The sequence below is a fragment of the Falco peregrinus genome, chromosome 8 (assembly GCF_023634155.1).
Source record: "Falco peregrinus isolate bFalPer1 chromosome 8, bFalPer1.pri, whole genome shotgun sequence".
Taxonomy (NCBI): Eukaryota; Metazoa; Chordata; class Aves; order Falconiformes; family Falconidae; genus Falco; species Falco peregrinus.
The window spans coordinates 56,164,362-56,184,969 of record NC_073728.1 but is presented as its reverse complement, the minus strand read 5'-3'; the positions used below and the strand labels follow the sequence as shown (position 1 = coordinate 56,184,969).

The window sequence follows — 20,608 nt, the reverse complement described above, 5'->3', positions numbered from 1 at the left end:
TCACCACAAAATCCAGTGGTCCCACCTTATTAGGTAACGTTCCAAGCCTGTCATCAACAGTCAAAGCCAAAAATAAATTTACCCAGCTCTAGATTTCTAGGTAATGATTGACACGGGTGTGTATGCCAGGAAGGGGCCTTTTGTGTGGCTGGAGGGAAGTGCGGAGCATGCCAGGACCCCTCTCCTCCTGGGTGGATCTGCCCCAACCCTGGGCTGCCCCTCTCACGGCTGTGGCGCGTCACAGGTTCACATCTACCCTGCGACTGGGTCGCTGTAATTAGGTCTTTCTCCTCCTCTACACTTGTCATCTGAGCTGCCAGCCGATAGCCAAACCCCTCGTTATTTAACCTCAGAGCATGATTTTGTACTCTTCACTGCTGTATTTCATCCCAGTTTGAGCCCAGGTAATTTCAGCCCAGAAGGTCACCCTGTGCTCTGCGGGAGAAATTCTGCTCTTCTCCCATTTTAAAAAATCTCAGCAGTGCACTGATCCACTTGTCAACTTTTTCTGTACTACAGGAAAGAGCAAAAATATTGTTTAGTCCTAAAATCCATCTTTTTGGCTGTTCACTGTTAACTCCCATGGTACCCAGTGTTCATCTGCTACCACACCCTTCATGGCCAGTTCCTGACCCACCTCGCCAAGCCCAAGTGACACCATCCCATATGGCATCAGGCCAACCCTTGTGATGCCTGCATAGACTAGATGTACTGTACTTCCTTTAACTAGGAAGTCAGCCAACTTGGCGAAGATTGATATTTGCCCACACATGGTTTTCTTCCTGAAAATTCACTCTGTGCGTTACCCCTTTATACTTGATATCTTTAGTTTTCTTCAAATTTCTCCTGAAGGTTTGCCCACTATTAAGGCAACAGAGCTTAGATTGGTCCTGAGCACTTATTTTGCCCATCGTTTAAGGAAACTTCTGGCAATTCTTTGGATTGCTCTCAATGCCAGTCTTCCCAATTGGGATCCTAAGTTCTCCAAATTTCTCACTAACATTTCATCTTTCAAATTCTGTACTTGGTAATCAAAATCCTTACTTGCAGATCTATTTTTGACATAATTTAAACAGAGCAAGCTCGTGTTGAATCATCTGAGTTTTATTTTCTAAGAGAAGGACATCTCCAACATCTTTCTCACTTGAAAAGCAAATCCAAAACAACATGATTTGGGGGATTACCTAATGGAAAATTCTCTTTGCTCTCATACCCAGGAGCTCTGCTAATATTAGTAGTTTGCAGTTTGCATCTGCAAAGCTGAAGTCTCCCCAAGCATTTCCAGCTGCATTAATCTCTAATGACATTAGACAGATCTCTAGTCATATATCTTGTTTTCATCCTTGCTCCCTGATATTCAGCCCCAATGTCTCCTGCCCTGTCTTTTATCCCAGTTCTACCAAATGTCAAGGACTCCAAACCTTTAGGTCAGTGCAGGCCTCAGCGACAAGGACCTCGTTCATCTTGATTACAATATCCACCTCTCAGGGCTCATTCCAGCCAAGACTAGCATCAGTTAATGCTTCCTGGCAGAGGAAAATTTATCTTGACAACTTAATTGCCAGCCTCTGTAAAAGCTGTCATGGTCAAGGAAATTCCTGCCAATGTCCACAGAGATGACACCTGAATCTCATCAGAAAGGAGATATTATTTGCAAACCAAATCTACAGTTAAAATAGGTTGACTCAGCATGTTCTGTCAGGATCAAAGCAATTCTCAATTCTGCATTTGGGGACTAGCTTGCAATAGGAGACAGATTAAAGGGAAAGAACAGCAAACACCTGTCAAGGATCTAGAGAAGGAACTGGGATCTGGAAGACAACACCACAGCTATAGCACATGTCTGCTGTCCCCCACATCAGCCAAGGCACATAGTGCTCAGCTTTGGGCTCCTGTCCTGTGCACAAGGAAGATCCATGTTGTGACCCTACCAGCGAGCCACCTGCTTCACAGAAAGTGATTCAGTAAAGTTTTTTCCACCAGCTGTTTGTCCACCAGGACAGAGCCTTTCAGGACCACAGCCGAAGGTGCAGCACATCCCACCCAGGGTAGACATGGAGCTGCAGGAGGAGACCTTTGGTTGTTCTTGTGTGTTTACACCCTTGTGTTTGTGCAACCACCACTTGCAGCCACATTGTGTTGACATCTACCTGTTTATTTTCCCTTTGTGAGGCATGCCAGGAGAGGGAGGGTTTGCAAAGCCCACCTGGCCGAGCAGCCCTGGACACGAGCACTCTGCTCTTTTCTTCTGCTGCCTCTCCAGGTTACCTCTAGTCCCAGATGTGAATTGTCTGTCACCATTTCTGCAGAATGTCACTGACATGGGCCAAGAAAGGAAGCAAACACTTGGAGGCCAGCAGGCAGTAAAGCCAACTCACCCATTTTTTCAGAAATATATGCAGAAATTGTCCACGCTTCCTATCCTCAAACCAAGTGTGCAGTTGTTACTACACCTAACGCTAAACTGTTTCTCTTGGGAGCTTCAGCATCAAGGAACTGGATTTTTCATTTGCAAGTAGTTGCATTAACATCTTACTATTTTCAGTAAACAATTCGAGTGGAGTTGCTCATACCTTTATGCAGGGGAAAACATTGAAAATTCTCGTGTTGCAGTCCTGGTGGGCAGGCTGGGCAGCAGGAGGACTCCTGCAGCAGACTGGAGCAGGGAGATCCCAAGGAAATGGCCTGGACAAGAGGTCCCTGTGGTAGCAAGACCCTTGCAGGAAGACAGATGTGTGAAGAGATGCCAAACAGGAGCCCTAAAAAGAGGAAAGAGAGAGGCCCATTCACCCGTCCCCAGGATAAAAGCAGATGGGCCGTGGAGTAGAAGTTGTGATAATCAAAGCAAATCATGCTGAAATCCCTAGGTACCCATATGCAGCTGTTGCTTGGTGGGACTAAGAATCACAGGGATGTAGGGGAAGCCAGAAAAGAGAGCGTTGAAGCAGATCCAGAGGGGCTTCACTGCACAAATGGCATCAGGCTCTCCATGTCATGACTGACTCAGTCCTTGGAGAAGCAGATGCCCCTAAACTGCAGGATTTCTAGCACCGTCTACTGTGGCAGACTGCAAGAGGTCCCCTGGCTGCAGCACACCATGCTGCCATGCATGGGGTCTCCCTCCGTGGTGGCTGCGAGAGCAGCAGAGAGGTGGTGGGCAGAGCTACCAGGCTCCACAAGGACAGACTGTAGGGGAGTGAGAAACACCACGGAGAGTTCAAGGTCTGCTGAGGCATCTGCCAGAGTCAATAGTCCTCACTATACACCAACAGCAGCATCTGCATGCCCTGAAGAATTGCATAAGTACCTGAAACCTTTTATGAAAAATAATAATAATTAAAAAAAAAGGCAAGAGACTCAAGTTTCCTGCAGAGAGCAGTGTAACTCAAAACCCAACTGTGTTGCAAGACCTGGAGACCGAAGCTGTCAATTCATCACACCAGCTCTGTAAAACCTCAGAAACTGCTGTGAACCACATGGGGTCTGTGGATATTGGCAAGAGACACCCTTTATAAAGTGTAATTTACAGCAAACTGAAGAATCCCTAGAGTGCTGGTACCTTTCCAATTTTGTAGAGGACTGTTTTGGCCTCATTACTGTGTTAGAGGGCACCACAAAGGGTAACCAAGAGCAAACGTAACAGAAAGGGCAATAAATCCCCAAAACCTCTTGAGCCTTTGTTTCCTTCTCCCCAGCAGCCTTGCAGAAATAACACCTGGCATCACTCAGGCAGAGTTCCAGCGCACGCAGCGCTGCTCAGGACAGACACCATCGGCGACCCCTTGGAGCGATCTGCAAAAGGGGGTTGAAAGCAAGAAAGGACTGACCGGGCACGGTGCTGAGCACAGAAGGGAGTCAGCATCGCTGCCTCTGGCAGGGCTGTTCACCACAGCCCAGGAGGTTTTAGCAAGTCACTGTCCTGCACCTTCTTGGCAGACAGGTTTGGAATCTGATTAACGATCCCTTATTGCCAGCTGTGATTTTTGTGGGTGATAGTTTCTGCTGGCAGCAGGAGAAATTCAGGTGGTGTTCAAATACTGACAGAAGAGGCTACTGGGGCACTGTCTTCATCAGTTCATTGCTCTTGGAGCACTGTTAATGCAGGTTTTATGGGTGATTATTTCAAAACTTAAATACTTGAAATCACTACAAAACATAATAGCTTTCAAGTACACTGATTTTCATTTGCAAGAATTTATTGAAAGTCACAAATTGTGCACTACTTTTCTGAACTCATGTAGATGCCCTTGCACATGATTTTGGCTAGAATCAGTGAGAAGACATCATCAGAGAACATTTTTACTGTGTGATATTCATCACTCTCAAGCTGCATAAATAACATTCAAGAATTTACTTGTTTCATCACAGCTCAAAGGCAGACAGACTTTGCATCCCCCAAAACAGCTAACCAGGACCAAACTGGCAACTTTCACCCTGCATGACTGTACTTGGTGGGGGGATTTTCCACCTAGAAATAGGCAGTCATAATTTATTTCTAAATCATACTATTTGTTCACGTTAAAAATCAGCATACAAAATATTAACTACTCATGTCAGTTAGCTGATAATAAAATTGGATTTTGTTATTATCAGCAGAAATAAAATGCGTAAGCATTTTGAGAGTTTAAAATCAATTCTCATTAACTACAGCAGAAGAAAAGGATTTGATAACTTAATTGGGAAAAAAAAAATCTATTTCTTTGATGCGAGTGAAATTAATTGGTATTAGGTAAAATCCTGCCAAAATCTGAAAGTCACTTCAGCCTTATCTGCAACAGAAAGTGTTTACAGATCAGGTCACAGCTAAAATGGACTCAAACATTGTGTATGTTCACTCAAGGTCTTCTGGAAATGTCCTGCAATAATGTTTATACAAATAAAGAACATATTTGCTTTAAGTAACAGCTATAAAAGAAAGTACAGAAAGTGCGTGCAACCTGCCAGCAGGTTTCTGTTAACACACCATCACAGGCTCCTGCTTTGCAAATCCCACCCTGTTCTCAGACACATTGCCTGCAACGAGCCAGGGGAGCCCTTGGCTTAAAGACCTGGCTTCATCTGAAAATGGTTTCATTCTATGGATGGATCAGAACTGTCTGTAAATCAGTGCAATCACAAAACATCATCACTTTTCCTTAAATAGCTCAAGCCATTCAACACACACAGTCACAGAAGGGCTGAGGTTGGCAGGGACCGCTGGTGGTCATCTGGTCCAACCCCCTGCTCAAAGCAGGGCCACCTAGTGCTGGCTGCCCAGGATGGTGGCCAGGTGGCTTTTGAGTATCTCCAAGGATGGAGACTCCACAACCTTGCTGGGCAACCTGTGCCAGTGCTCGCTTCTCCATCTCCCCCAGTACCAGGACCCCCCGAAAAAGTAACCCTCCCTTCAGAAGGTGGCTCCCAAGATGGGCACTGGCTGAACCCTTGTGCAGGGAAGGAAGTTCAGGCCAAGGCAGAAGGGTGACCCAGAAGCACATGGCAAAGGTCCATGGGCCACCAAAGATGGCTGAGCTTCCTGCTTGGCCAGTTCTGCCCCAAGGATGCCATCAGCACTTCTGCCCTCTCAGAGACAGAAATACTGCTAGCCAAATTCACATCTCCAGATCCCAGAGATCTTTCTGGCTTGGCAGGGCTCCACACACACCTTGATCAGTGATGTTAGATGGTATCTGCCTCCCACAGCTGCTCAAAATGAAGTGGTCTGGATTTCCCAGTGCCTCAGCTGCAGAGCCTGGAAGAGGGCACTTACTGCAACAGCCAAACTACCAGCCCAGTATGTGGGGTGCTTTAAAACCAGTTTTCCTCTGTGGGTTTCCAAATGTATACCAATCAAATCTCAGAACAACCCTCTGAGGTAGGTAAGCATCTTTTAATGTCCATTTTACAGGCAAGAGAAAAGGGCTGAATGAGTGGTGAAGCGATGGACCCAAGACCTCACAAAGAGTCAGGAAGAACCTGACCCCGGTCCCTCCTCACAAAACCCCAGATATGCTTTTCCACCCTGGGTTCAACAACTTTGCCCGGTATTTACAGCAGCTGGTGCACCCCAGGGGCATCTGTGCTTGCTTACTGCCTGAAGGGCAGGCACTGCAAAGCCAGAGTGGGGACTCATGGGTCCTTCCTGCGAGGCTCAGTGAAGAAAAGTGACATGAAGCTGCTGAGTTATCTTTATTGTAAAGCACATTAAGACACAGCGAGGCGGCAGAAACCGCAATGGTAGGCATGGGCCAGACCTGGGAAGACACCCAGCCGGGTGCCCACAGCCCTTCGCCCTCCACCTGAGCAAGGACGGGCCCGTTCGCTGCAGAAGGGGATGAAGGCAGCTCTGGCAGTGCTGGGGACTCAGCAGCTCCCCTGATGCTCAACATCAACTCTTCCTTTACTTGCCCTAGGGAAACTGGGGGGGGGGGGGGGGGGGGGGGGGGGGGAAGACAGTTCGTTACTATATTCCCAGAAAGCAAAGGGACATGAAAGGGCTGTGAGGAAACCTCAAAGCTGGGATGTTCACATGCTCTGTAGGGGCTCGGGGCCACCCCTGCCGTGGGGGACAGGCAGCACACTGGTCTGCTAGCATCCTCCCCACTCCACGGGGACAGCTTGGCTGAAAAAACAGAGCTAGGGGAAAAGGAAAGGGCAGAGCCCGCCACCACAGGCACTAGAATGTTTGCCCATTCCCGCAGGCTCAGCCCCACCATCCCCTGGCTGCAGTGAGAGGGAAAAGCACGATGCAGAGCCCATTGCCCCAGCCCTGCAGCATGTCCAGGCAAGGCTGGACACTCCAACCCTTGTGCAAGGCAACGTCCAGGGGACAGGCTGGCCAAGGGGGTAAATCACTGCCCCTCTCTCTGTACCTTTGGTCACAGCTGATCCCTGGTGTTTGCTGGCAGTCTGAACTCCATTACTTCTAGAAGGAAAGAGCAAAAAATTAGTCCATCTCCAAGCATGACCACTGCTGTGTGACACTGGCTGACAGCCCCTCGGGCCAGCTCCACGGCCACAAGAAAGAACTGCAGAGAAGCCTGGCACCAGGGCAGGCAGGTTAGGTCACTGCCAGCCTAAGAAAGACTAATTTTAGCCTGAAGCTAGGTGATTTCCACACCTACTACCTAACTGGGAAAGGTCCTGCTTTTTGTTCTTTTTCATCCATCCACCACCTTAAGAAGCAGCATGACAAAATAAAGAGCATTGTAAAAAAAAACAGGACTTGCCTATTGCAAACCTGGGAGTTGTCTGTTTGTTAAGAAACAGATTTAAAAAAAAAAAGCAAGAAAAAGAAAGAAACTGGATATTCCCGTTCTCCCCTGACCTATGCATTAACGTGAGCAGACCGGTGACTACCACACAGATGATCTGTGGACAAATCTTTGAACAAGTAAAGGAACTGCAAGATATGCAGCATTAAAAGTGAAATGTGCTGGAGAGACCCACAATTAATTCATCCATATGACAGCATTGCAGGACCTACCGGCCAGCTAGCTTACTGAAAAAGATAACCAGGAGCCAGACCTGTATTTATCTTCAGTAAAGCACAACAGGATCAAAGCAAGTTGCTCACAGCACAGATTCTCCTAGGTAAGGTGGTGAGCCAAAATGCTGTGGACAGACTCTCTCTGCAGCAAGGTTTTCCCACCAGAGTAGTCCACAGATACACCCTTTAGTGTCCTATCTCTCTCAAACCATACAGCTCCTATCCCTTCCTACAAACATCCTTCCCTGATGGCAATCTGGTCACCAGGCAGGGAGAGTTGCCAGAAACACCTAGAAATGCAGTAGGAGCTTGGCAGGGAGGATTGGCTGCAGACATTGGGCTGCAAAAGCATGAGGCAGCTTGGACACACATTTTGTCAGGCAACCCAGCACTCTGCCTGGATAATCTCAAAATACAACTCAAGAAAATATTACATTTTGGGGCAACAATTTTTTGTCTTCCTCCAAAGCTTAAAGACAGGCCTTTGCATTTTCATTCCGCACAGTGCAAATGTCCAAAACCATTTCTGATGCCAAAAGCACTGCTAGAGCTGGTCTCCTCTGCATTTCAGTAGCATATACTGAGTGTCTGAATCTTCAGCAAAAAGAAGAATTCATTAGACCACAAATGACCATGAACTTCAGTACTGAAAATAACATTGCTCTGTACATTGTTCATAAGCTTCCATAAATTTCCAGTCTGATTCTTCTGGTGACATAATATACATAAATAAAGAATAAATCATTGTGCGTGGGGGTTTATGTTTAGCTTTTTTTTGCCCTAAGGAAAAAGCTTATCGCTTTCCCTTTTAATTGCATGCAACTCTCCTTGGAATACTTAACATAGCTACGAGCTGTCTGACTTTCAGTAAATGGCATACTCCTCTAATTGCAAAGGCTGGAGAGCTGTAGCAGCTTGGTAAAACACAAAAAAAGTAAGGAATTCCAGACTGGGAACAGTTTTGTGGGAATCCTCTCTATGTCTCACTTTCCATGGTATACCCAATCTCATCTGCCTTGGGCAGCATGAGCAGAGTCACCACAGGATTTTGTAGTGCCTGGTTTCCCTGTGCTCCCAGAATATACAAGCCAACAGTGGCTCCATCACTGTTGTGATGTGAAAGCCTCCAGTATAATCACAGGCAAAATTAGTTCTTTCTGCACTACGGTTTCTTTAACTTCAAGCAAAGTTGAGAGCACTCTGCTGCTTTACAGAAGACAGGAAAAGGAGCTGGGATGTTTATTTTTTAGTGTTTTGGACATCTGCTGGCAACCTGGCACTGAACACAGGAAGGCATGACATGACAGCTGTCCCACAGAAAAGCTCTTAATTGCCTACAAATACACTGATAGCAAATCCACGTTCAGAAGCCAAAGCTCCCACCTGAAACTTTACAGACCTTCTCTTTAGCTGGTTCAATATTTTGATTCTCTCCAGGTTTGGAGCAGGAGCAAATCTCACTATTTCCCTGGGGATGAATATTCAGTTCCTCAAGACTTCACACCAATATAGAAGACATCCCTCCCTGAGTGCTACAGGGCATCCCATGCACTCAAGAGACCCAAACTGGGAGACCCTGGCAGCAAACCAAAGTGCTGGAGACTGCTGAGCTTCCACTGCTGGAAAGACAAACCACAACTGAGAAATGTTTAACCCATCTGCTACGTGGGATCACACAAGATGTCAAGGCTCAAGACCTTTGCCAAAAGTATGCCAGCTGGTGAATATTTTTCATTTCCGAGCCATCTCCCTGGATATTCTTTAGGAAATGAGCCGTTTATGCAGTTCTGGTCTTCCTGGCCTCACCAAAGTCTCAGGAGGAAAGCCAGAGGTTTTCCCAGATGTGTCACACTCCTACCATACAGCCTAGGTAAAACATGGAGACCATGCCCAAGTTATATATTAAATCCAAGCCCGAACATTTATTTAAACACCTGGACCACAAGCATCCCACTCCTGGGGCTCTAATGATCCTGCTGCAGCTGCTGGGGCCAGGCTGGCTCTCCAGCATGCACTTGGAGTGAGAAATGAGATGCTACACGCAGCCAAGAGGCACTTCAGGTGGATGTTTTCTCCACCTCTCAGCGACACCCCATTTCAGGGGAAAAAGGAAAAAAAACAGCAAACAAAACAGAGGAGATGGGGGCTCCAATAGCCCTCTTCCCTCCTAGCCTGCAGTACAACCGAGCCCTCCTAGCCTGAAGGACCCCCCAAGAGGACCCTAACAGGACCAGAGCACACCGTGCCTCCCGGCTGAAAAGCACCTGCAGAGCCTGGCTTTAACTCATTAGTTGCATTCACCTGTTCGTTCAATTAACCTGTTAGTTAACCTGCCTGCAGGGTCCAGGTGCTGACCCCCAGCTGCTGCCGACGAGCACAGCAGGGCAGCTGGTGACTGATGGCCATCTATTCATTTTTCACTCTCCGTTGCAGCTGCCTGGATCAGGACCCCCGAACCGAGATGGTGCTGACAGGGGAGTTTCACAAAGGGAAGGGAAAAAGACTGATGTTTCCCCAGCCCAGCCGTGCCGTGCTGCTTACCACTTCAGGGGCAGGCTTTCGGCATTCACCTCGGTAGTTTACCGTGATGTAGTTTGAAGCTCTCCTGCAAAAAGGAGGACAAGACGCTGCTTATTATTCGCTTGCAGTGCTAAAGCACTCTGCCATCAGCATGACAGTCCTCTGTGAATTCCTTAATACTTTGATACTACTTCCAATATGATGGCATTTATTACTCCCCAAACAATCTTATGATTGGGCAGAAAGGGAATAGGGGACTCTAGAAACTTGTGTATCTTAATTAGCTGTCATCAGATTAATCTCAGGAATTTTGATCTATGTTTGCTTAACAGCAAGGCACCAAGGACATACTTGATAGTGAGTCATGATATATCAAAACAAACACTGTGCTGCAAAAGACACTCAGGAATGGTGGGTGACCCTGTATTACTGAAATCTCTCCGCCTACTCACATGGCAGCTGAACACAAGTCACATTCATTTTTGTACGTTTTCCCATCAGTGCCACAGACTGGTTGTGAGGATTCACTGCAGAAAATCCTTCCACCCTTTACCCCGTGCAGAATTCGATCACAGTCCAGCTGAAGAGAGAAAGAAGTTACATTTGGTGCTATTTCACTTGCAAGACCCTCCTTGACATGACTTACATGTGCTTACAAACGAAGCCTTGTCATGGGGGCCCCTCTGCCCTGCAGCACGTCCACCACACCTCCAGCAAGGCTGGGCTTGTAAAGAGGTAGTGTCTCTTGTTGGACTGGCCAGCCAGGCTTTGGGGACAGATCCTTCCCTGCCCCACTGCCAGGCGCAGACCCACTCATCTGATCCACCTTGGTCCAGGGCAGGTGTATTTCTCTCACCAAGGATGATCCACAAGAGGATGAAAACTTCTGCTATCGATCCCTAGTCCTCCTTATCAGGGCTTCGATTCCATTTTATCTTGGAGAATGAAGATGAAGCCCGTTGACCAAAGTTAAGGAAAAAGCAGTTTCCCCGCAGACCCCCACTGCCTGAGGGCTGTGCAACACACAGCACAGCTTCTGACACCCGCTAAGTTAAGAGACACAAACATATATAACTCATTAAGGGTGCCTTGTTTCCTCTCAAACATGAGAACGGGAACGTGTAGACACAGCTTTCCTAACAAACCACATATGATACAGCCAGGACAAGCTCACAGCACACGGAGTGACCTCTGGGCACCCCGAAAAACCTTTTGCACTTAGGTCCCCACCCTACAAGCACACCAGGGCAGCTGTTTGCAGAGCCATAGCAAATTTCAAACAGCAGAGGTCAGAGATACCACAGTTTGTTCCCTGGCACACACAGCCCCTTCCTCAGCCTGGCCACCCACCTCAGCTCCCGGTGTTTAAAAAATGATGGAGACAAAGGAGTGACTAAGGGGCTCCCATCCCCTTCTCCAGGTGCTACAAAACATGTTGTAACAACTGCAAACGGTGTAACCTGAGGAGAGCTGCAGCTGGGCTGGAGATGACATTCTGCCTCCTGTCCCACCTGGAGATGCAGCATTTTACACAGAACGATGGTTTATCAACAGCACTACAGGGCAGGAAGCACCACAGGGAAGGAAGGTCTCATGCCAGGTGGCACAGGGGGTACAGTGACATTGGGGTGCTGTGGTAGCACCTGCTGGTTAAACATCACTTGCTAATTTTATTAATATGCTGCTTCCTCCCTCATCTAGGTAATTACCGATGACATGAAAGCAGACAATGCTGACTTTTGCAATTCTCTGCTAGATGCCTTCCTACGCACCAGACATTGCTGCCTGCAGCACGACCCATGTGCCTGCACTGCTGCCCAGGGCAGGCAGCCACCCCACTGGAAGTCCCACATCACAGGTCCCAACAGTCAGTGCCACCGCTCCTTTGGCTCTGAGGAATTGCCTGTGACAAAACTCACAGGTGGTCCTGGAAAGAGGAGAGGAGCAGATTTTCTCTGAACCACCTCTCATCAGTCAAGCTCACCAGCATCCACTCCTCCTCCGGTGCTACCAGGAAATACCACTAAGCCCTGAAGCAGACTGGCGCTATTGTGCCTAATGCTTCCTCTGGAATGCATCAAAATTGCTGTACCTGAACAACCTACCAGGACTTTTAACTCAAACATCCCTTTTCCAAAAGTAGCCAGTGCTAAAGGCTTCAGAAAAAGCTGAGGCAGTTTGTAGTATGGTCCCTCCATCCCCACAGAAACACACGGAGCTGGTGGGGGCTCAACACCAGCAGAAGAGCATCCCGCAGGAGAAGTCCCCATTCCTGCCCATGCAACTGCCATCTGAGATGCAGGAGGTGGGCTTACCAGCTGGTAGGAGTCTGTGTCTTTGCTCTGTGTCTTACGGCCAGGTGCTGGGTTGCAGTTCCGACCACTCTGAGCCACATTTCCTTGTGGGCTGGCAGGGAGAGAAAGCAGAGAGGCAGCTCATCACACCACCCCTCCAAAACAGGGGGAGCTTAGTGTGAGCCCACCCTCCTTGCAGACCCCCACAGCTCTCAGGGAGCTGCTTGCACTACAGCATCCACCCACCCACCAGGACAGGAACAGGCAGGAAGCCCCCCAGTCACCCGTTAATGGGGGGACAGGTGACAGTGGGACAAACCTTGCCCTGTGCTCAGCTCAAATGCATCACCACCCCAGGGCTCTGCACCTGTGCCTGTTGGCATCACATAGTAGATAGGGAGATAAAAGGACTGAACCAGCCAAAAGCAAGAAGTCTCACAGCTTCCCAGCAAAGGCTCTGAAAAAGCAGCAGCTGAGTCCTGCTCAGGTCCAGCAGCTATAAAACAAACAGGAGTGTCTAACCTGCACCCAAAAAACACATGGTGCACCAGATACTGCCTCCAAGCCAGCAGGTGAGGATAAGCCAGGGCCAGGCAGACACTTGTGCCTTGCCAGGAGGCAGGATTTGCTGGGCAAAGGTATCCTGAGAGGGATTTTGAGCACAGCAATTGCTGCTGCTTTGTACACAGCAAAGTCGAGACCAAAAAGGAGCAAGCGTTGCATGAGCAATGTGCCCCGCTCCATGTGTCTCTTCCCCATCACCAGCTTAGCCAGTGGGGAGAAGTGCTGCACTGAGCACCAAACACCACAACATTCAATTCTCCATCCCAGTGTCACTTGTGTGCAACTGAACCATTCCTGCTCTGACTAACCTCCTAACCACCTCTAGGAAAAAACATTGGTGGAAGGGTCATAAACCAGTGCCAGGGCTGGTGGGGCGGTCGGGGGACAGTGCCACCCCAGGTGCTGCTGAACTCACCCTCTGCTTGAAGAGAAGGGACGTCTCTCATTCACACCCTGCTGTGACCCTGAACCACCGCAGTTCTTCTGCAAAAGGGGCAGGATCACATTCAACAACCAAACATAGAAACAACTTTTATACAACCAAAGCAGCAGCAATCTAAATCAGCTCCTGTCCTCCCCTCTTCTCCCAGACCCAGAGAATTACAGGGCTGTTCTTAGGGAAGCAGGTTTGATGCTTGCTCCATACCCGCTCATTGGTTTTAATACCCACCAAATGTTATCATCTGAGGGCTTACAGGACTGTGGGGAGTCTGAACCTGCCCCTTATCTCTCATATAGCATCACACCACCAGGAAAACGAAAGGAGATGTTCTGTCAGGTTCAAACGTGCCCACTTTGTACGCTCACACACAGGTCCATCCCACAAATGAGAGAGGTTTTGCAATACAATCTGCTTCCCCCCCCCATCATTAACTGGCTTCAGCATCCCAAGCACCATGGTCACCCCAGGCTGACCACAAACAGTACCTGGCCATCAGGATCCCACAGACTGTCACCAGCCCCCTTTCTCTGAGCTCAGGGCACACTCTGAGCTCCATCTCACCTGATTTGTACCCTTTGAAGCAAGCGGTTTGTTGCGCTGGGCAGTTCCACCAGACTGACCTCCTCTTTGGGCTTCTTTTTTGCTGGAAGAAAGGGAGAGGAGGAAAACGAAGTGCTATGGCAATGCGAGTGCTGCCAGTACCCAGGGCTGCCCTGTAAGCCAGCATCGTGTCGTTAGGCACCACCTCCCCATCCACAGTCCCTGTTCCTGGTGGTCCTGTTCCTAATTCCCACCCCTAAGCCTTCTCCCTTCTCCTCACCATTCCCACTGTACGCTACATCCTGGATCCAGGTGGCTGCTTTCATATCAGGGCTGCTTCTGCATATGCTCTATGGGAGTAGAGAGAGAGCATCTGGAAGGCAAAGTACACGTGTGGGAAACTCCTCAGGAGCTGCCAGCGCCCGACAGTCCCCCAGGAAGGGGGTTGCTCTCTATCAGCCTTGCTTCTCCTCCTCTACTCCACGCTGCTTCTCACCTGCCCCTGGGCCCTTTGCGTTGAAAGGGAAGTGGGAAGAGGGGCAATGGCTGGAGCCCTACTGCCAGAGCATCTCTTGGAGGGCCACTGGGATTCAGGACTCTCCCAGGCATCGCCCAGAGCAGCTTCACAGGCAGAAGCTGCAGTTTTGCAGCTGGAGATTTCCCTCTTTGCTGTTGTTGCTCAAAGGAAGCTGTACTTACAACTTCTCAGCGCACATGAGACATTTGTTGGTGTGCTGCTTGCCAGAGGAATCCCGGACAGGGTCATTCTCCCTCGTGCAGGACAGTCGGCCACCAGCTTCAAACTGGGAGCGATACTCACTGCAGTCGTCCTGTGGAAGGAAAGCAACAGTTAGGGCACCCTGTCCTCCTCACCTTGTTGATCTGATTCTTAGAAACTTGGAGTTTCCTGACAGGATCATATTAAACCATCACAAATGCATCACAGGAGAGCCTGGGTGTGGGCGAGAGAAGAGGGCGTGCAGTTCCAGCCACTTCGTATATAAACAGAGGAGTGAGTCACAAAAATTATGGGTCCTTCTGCCTGCATAGCACATGCTGGGAGTTTTCTAGCATAGTCCAGCTAATTATTATTCTCCTTGTTGGGCTATCCAAAGCATGCCAATGATGTGACTGATACAGTAATGAAGTCCCTCCCACTTCCTTAATACAGAGCTACAGCCTTTTCCCAGATTGTAGCTCAGATAATAATTTAATTTACAAAACAAGCAGCATCCCCCAAACCAGCCACAGTTTGGCACACGTCAATCAAGAAGCAGCAGTTAAAACATAAAAGCACAATACAAACATACTTAATGGTCCACGAGCAGCGGAAGGTTGTTTGCAGAGTGAATGATTAATTTGTTCCCTGTTCAAAATTGCTGTACAGAAACCACGTTAATTTGCCTCTGTTATGTAACATGGATGTAAACATTCAATCCCCCTAATTTCAACTAATTCAGACACTGCAATAGCCGATTCCAAACAGCAAGTAGAGAGGATAAGTAACTGTATCCCACTTAAAACCTATTTGTAAAAAATACAGGGTAACATTTGCAATTTTCTGCCCATTTCACAATAGGGAAGTTTTTGCTAGCTTGCATTAAGGTCCTTAGCAGGTCATTGATCTCATCCTTTGGTTTGTTCAGAAGTTTCCATCACCCCATCCTCTCTGCTAGGGGAGAATTTCCCTAGCATCATGTCCTGCATCCCATCCAGGGCGCCTCAGCTTTCCTACTGGACTAATACTAGCAAAACACTCAGAGAATGAAGCCCCATTTCCCTAGAGCCAAACTAGCCACCGGTAGGAGATATATGGTCTGGCACAGGATGAGCCTGCACCTGCTGTGACAAACAACCACATTGCGTTGCTCCCATCAGAAATAAGTGTCGCACCCCGCTTCAGAGGGACTCCCCGAAAGCCTCACTGCTTCACCCCATCACCAGTGCGTGCTCACACCTCTGTGCAGTTCAGGCAATGTTTTTGTCCCCCAGCAAGCTCTCCCAGCCCCTCTGTGCCTTGTTCCCTGGGACCAGCCCAGCTCAGCACCCTGGTCATCCACCTCCAAGACAGATCTGCTTTTCCCTAATAGCCTCTCTCAAACAGTCTCCCTTTGAACTAGCATTTCTGGAGCTCTGTTAACTTCCCGACCTCTGCTGCAAAAACCTCACTGAGTACATCTAAAACTTGCATTTGCCTTTTCATGGCCTGTCGTATCCCTGACCCGCTAGTAAATGCAGGGCTTTCTTGTCCTTTGTCACTTCTAACTGACAAGCAGGAATCCTTGTTAATCACTGACTGTGTGATCTTGCACTGTTATTACATTTTATCTTGTTTCTATTACTCCAGGCCTCAGCGCTATCCAATTAGTCCTGAGTGATGTGCTGATCCTCCTCTGCTGATAGTGCCTCCCAGCTTTGCCATCAGCAAATTTCACTTATGCTTCCATTTTTTTCTGCCAAAGTTGTTTGGAAAAACAGTGAAACAGGATTATCCCCAAGACTGAGGCTTAAGGGGACCGCAGCAGCCCCTACCATAGCAGAAATTAAAAGGTAAATGTTGGAAAGTGCTTTTTCTCTCCACTTACAGAGCTGCTTCTGCCAGCAAAGCATCAGTGCACAGGGACATGGTGGCTGCAGGGTGGCAGGGCGAAGGTGGCGAATGGCAGCTCTGTGAGAACAAGGTTCCCAACAAAAACTAAAACTGAGCCGCTGGCCCATGGAGATAGCACAGAGCTGAGCTCTCCTCACAGAACACAATAATCTCTTGAGCTTTGCAGAGTTCAGATTTAAAGCTTTTAACCCGGATTTTTCTTTTTCATCTAATTAGCACCCACAGCAGCCCTGATCTCTCCACCAGGTTTCAGGACAGCAGAGCACACCCAGTTTCTTATTAGGATGAGATTTGCCTGTCCCTAGGTCCACAGGTCAGTGGGACAGACCATAACGTTCAGGCACACAGTTGTTCACTTGGGGGATTCAAGAGCATGAAGAAATAATGAGGGAAAGGGAAGTGGATCTCAAAATTAAATCAATGGAGACAGAGCAACTGAGTAGAATAATGTTGCCCTTTCTCTATCTCAGGTGAAAATCCAATAAAGTTTTATATTGACCGGCCTAATACTTTAATCTCACCTTATCTTTTCCTTGTCTGTTCTTAGATAACTTCCGCTCATTCTCCCTTTTGCTGGAAGAGAAGCAAGATGAGAAAGTGAATACCACGGTGCTCCAGGGAGCGAGAGGTTTCCCCCCCGCCATCGGCTGCAAGAGGGGTGAGCAATCCTGTCCGCTGGCATCGGCAGCCAGGTCACTCCAGCAGCCACTTTCTCAACAGAAAAGGTGTTTTTTGATGTACTCACAACTTCTCTGCACACATGATGCACTTATTGCTGTGCTGCTTCCCAGAGGAATCCCGGACAGGGTCATTTTCTCTTGTGCAGGAAAGTTTCCCTTTCTTGAACAAATCCCGAAACTCACGGCACTCATCCTATGGAAATGCCAAAAGCATGGTTGACATAGATATGCTGAGAGACACACGTCCCACAAATCCACAAAGAACTATTCACCCAATTAATTACATTTCAAACCCTATTTTGTTTCCTTGAGGCGTAACTCAGTGGAAAACCACAGTCTGCCTGATACATTCTCTTAAACTATAGCATGCAACATAAACCAAATAAATCGATATGTTTAGATGAGCAGATTTCTCTTTTGCATCCAGGGCAGCCTTATTTCTATTTCTATTAGATAAGACATGCAACAGCCTGCCCGAAGGATCTAGTCTCTGCTCTAAGTATAAAAGCTATAATTTCTTAGTGAATTTTGAATGAGGAAATAATTCATTTTCCCATCTCTTGTGAGAGAGCACACTACCAAGAATTTGAAAATCCATACACAGTAAAAAGATGAAGCTGGAGGCATAAAAAAAAATAGAAATCCTTGCACACCTCACATTTCCAGGTATGCTAGCATAAGAGGTGGGCATTTTTACCTTCCACTTAACACAATGTTAACACATTAATTGAACCAAAGCACTCTATTTCACAAAAGTCTTTTGTAGCAAGACCTGCTTAAGCCTTCAGCCTGGTCTTTACACTCCTCTGAACAGCTTTCCTATAACTTTCACTATAACTTTCAGGGCACACAAGCAGGTTTGCAGCATAATAAACACGTGCTACATATGAAGTCTTTAGGTTCTTTTATGCAGCACTTCTAAGGTTATCTGTCATGTGATTTGTAATACATTCTCCCCCGCGCCCCGATAGGGAAGTCAAGCTAGAAAATTACTTGCCAAAAGCCAGACAGAAAATATATGGCTGAATAAAGAAATTCAATGTAGGTCTCTTCCTGACACTGTGAAACTGTCCTTCTGCCTTCAGGACCACACATTGGCAAGTCAGGTGTTTAAAGAAGATCTCCTTTAGCACAGATATACTTTACAAAACCTTTAAATTACCCAGACACACAAGACCTAGAAAGCTACCCTGCTTAACTAGAAAAAGAGGGAAAAAAAAAAAAAAAAAATCAATGCAACCGACACTATCTGATGGAAGCCAATTCACTCCTATCTAGGATAAAAACCCAAAGCTCAAAAAAACAACTCCCTCCCCATAAAGACCTGCTATCTAGAAAAACAGCTATGGGTAAAAAGAACTAGCCAGGTGCATCAACGAGATAAACAAGGGACAATTAGAGCCAGCCTGCTCCCACACCCTGCCCTAGTCAGCGCTCACATGCACCATCATTGCTATTAATTATTTGTCAGATGCCAAGGGTGCCTTATAAACAGTCAGGTATCTTCCGCAACCTATACTCTGGGTCAGGCACAGACCATATACGCCGTATCAGTAATTGCCGGACAGGGACTAGATTGCCTGGGAGGAGCTGTGAGGAGGAGGAGTGCTGGTTTCTTTTGTGCTCGTGGATGGCACAAAGCCTCACACTCCTTTCGATCCTCCTCCCGAGGCAGAGCACACGTGTCCTGCTCCCACGGCAGGACCGTTCCCCATCAACCAAGCCAGATTCCCACGCCACCAACAAGGAGACACACTCGGCAAATGGGTGTCAGAGGCAGAAGATGCAGTGCCACCGCATCATGCTGCTCCTGGTGCACCAATAAAGCTGGCTTCAGTAGCAACGTTTCACCTCACCTCTCCCAAGGAGTTCACGTTCCTGATCACCTCTCCACCACTCCCTTTGTTTTTTGAGTCTCTCTCCCTGCAAGAAAGGGAGGCATGAGTGACGGAGCAGCGTGCAATCGTCGGATGTAAAACCAAAATAGCTAGTGATTAAAGGCCAGTCCTGCCAACCCCACCTCCCCGTTGCGCAAGGCAGCGGGACGGACCAGCACTGGGGCTCCAGCTCAGTGGGACATCAGAGGGACCAGACCTCCGCATTGGGGCATTTTGCTATCCTTTCTCTCTGCCTAACATCCAGGTGTTTCCATCTTATTAAACACCATCTACGAAAACAAGAAACTAAATCCATGCATGTTTTCACCCTGGATTTGCTCCTCACACCCTGTGGTTTCTCTCCCACAAGTGGTGAGCTGGAGAGAGCTACTGAGTTCATAGGTTTCCTGAAGAGCTGCCAGCTGGTCTGTGTGTCCCAGGACTATGCTTGTACACCAGAGCCCCCCTCATCACTACAGGAAGATGCAACATGCTGCAGGCTGGCAGGATGGCAGGATGGCCACTGGAGCCAGCACGTGGCCAGTACTCACAGCAGCCTTTGGCACATCAGGCACTTGTTGAGGTCTGCTTTGCCATCTGGGCTGCTGACCGGCTCCTTGTTGGTGGGACAGGAGAACTTCCCGCTGCGCAGAAGTGACCAAATTTTCATGCACTCATTCTGAAAAGCAGAGGAGAACAGTCATGGGAAGCTCCCTCAGAGGTCATTGAGATCCTGAGAATAGTTAATTCACATTTAAGCATTTTTGGGTGGGCTACGAGCTCTCAATAACAAATTTGTTCACACCAGGCCTGGAGCTACCACCCCCCTCATCCCCATCCCTTGCCACACACCACGCGTGGTGCAGGCTGCACCCAGAGTCCTGCTCACAGCTCCCGAGGCAGAAAAGATAACGAGAAAGTTCAAAACCCGTTGCGAGGGCCATTATTCACAGGAAAAGGAATACATATTTAATTTGCATACAGCTGCAAATTGCTACCCGCTGCAGGGGAGGACTCCATGTCATAAAGTTAGTCAAGAGCAGAAAATACAGCCATAGAAGTGCCAGTGGGATGCAAGCATAATGAATCGACAAGAGTGACTGAAGAGCGATTCAGGTGCAAGACAGAAGTCCAAAAAAGAACAACCCTCTGAGGAAGCAGCGCAGTAATACCGTGTAATGCTGCAGCAACCAGCTGCCCCTTCTGCTGGGTGGCTGAAACGCAGACTTGGGAGAATCAATGAACCATTTATTTTTGGCTACTATGTTTTCCAAATGGGTTTTTACTAAGGAGAGACAAGCGTGTTTGATTAAAACGTGAACAGCTGGTTTCTCAGTCATTGAATCAAATAATTTTCTGAGACACAAAGGACTCGCTTTAATTCTTTTCATTATCGAACTCGGGAATTATCAGAAGCAGGGGTTTCTGCTGGATCAGAAGCACAATCCTGAAATATCATTAGAAATATAATTCATGCCATTTCTGACTTCAGCTCATGAGATTTCCAGCCCAGAGCTGTTCAGATATGTGCTCAGCACGGTGCACCAAACATGCACTGTCAGCTAGAGCCGTTGCTGTATTACAAAAGTATTGTCTTTAAACATGGAGAAAT

At 47.9% G+C, this 20,608-nt stretch overlaps 1 protein-coding gene across 1 annotated transcript; it reads right to left on the bottom strand.

Annotated features, from left to right (window-relative positions):
- Positions 1-71: 71 nt before the first annotated feature.
- On the bottom strand, positions 72-19,737 carry LOC114010592 (serine protease inhibitor Kazal-type 5-like). Its single transcript, XM_027778867.2, has 12 exons — positions 19,548-19,737; positions 18,976-19,042; positions 17,185-17,312; positions 16,961-17,012; positions 14,528-14,658; positions 13,850-13,931; positions 13,262-13,329; positions 12,304-12,394; positions 10,441-10,568; positions 10,010-10,073; positions 6,852-6,904; positions 72-6,397 (listed from the first exon to the last, which is right to left on the bottom strand). The coding sequence occupies exons 1-11, from the start codon at positions 19,664-19,666 to the stop codon at positions 6,899-6,901; spliced, it is 936 nt and encodes a 311-aa protein (XP_027634668.1). The 5' UTR covers positions 19,667-19,737; the 3' UTR covers positions 72-6,397; positions 6,852-6,898.
- Positions 19,738-20,608: the final 871 nt, after the last annotated feature.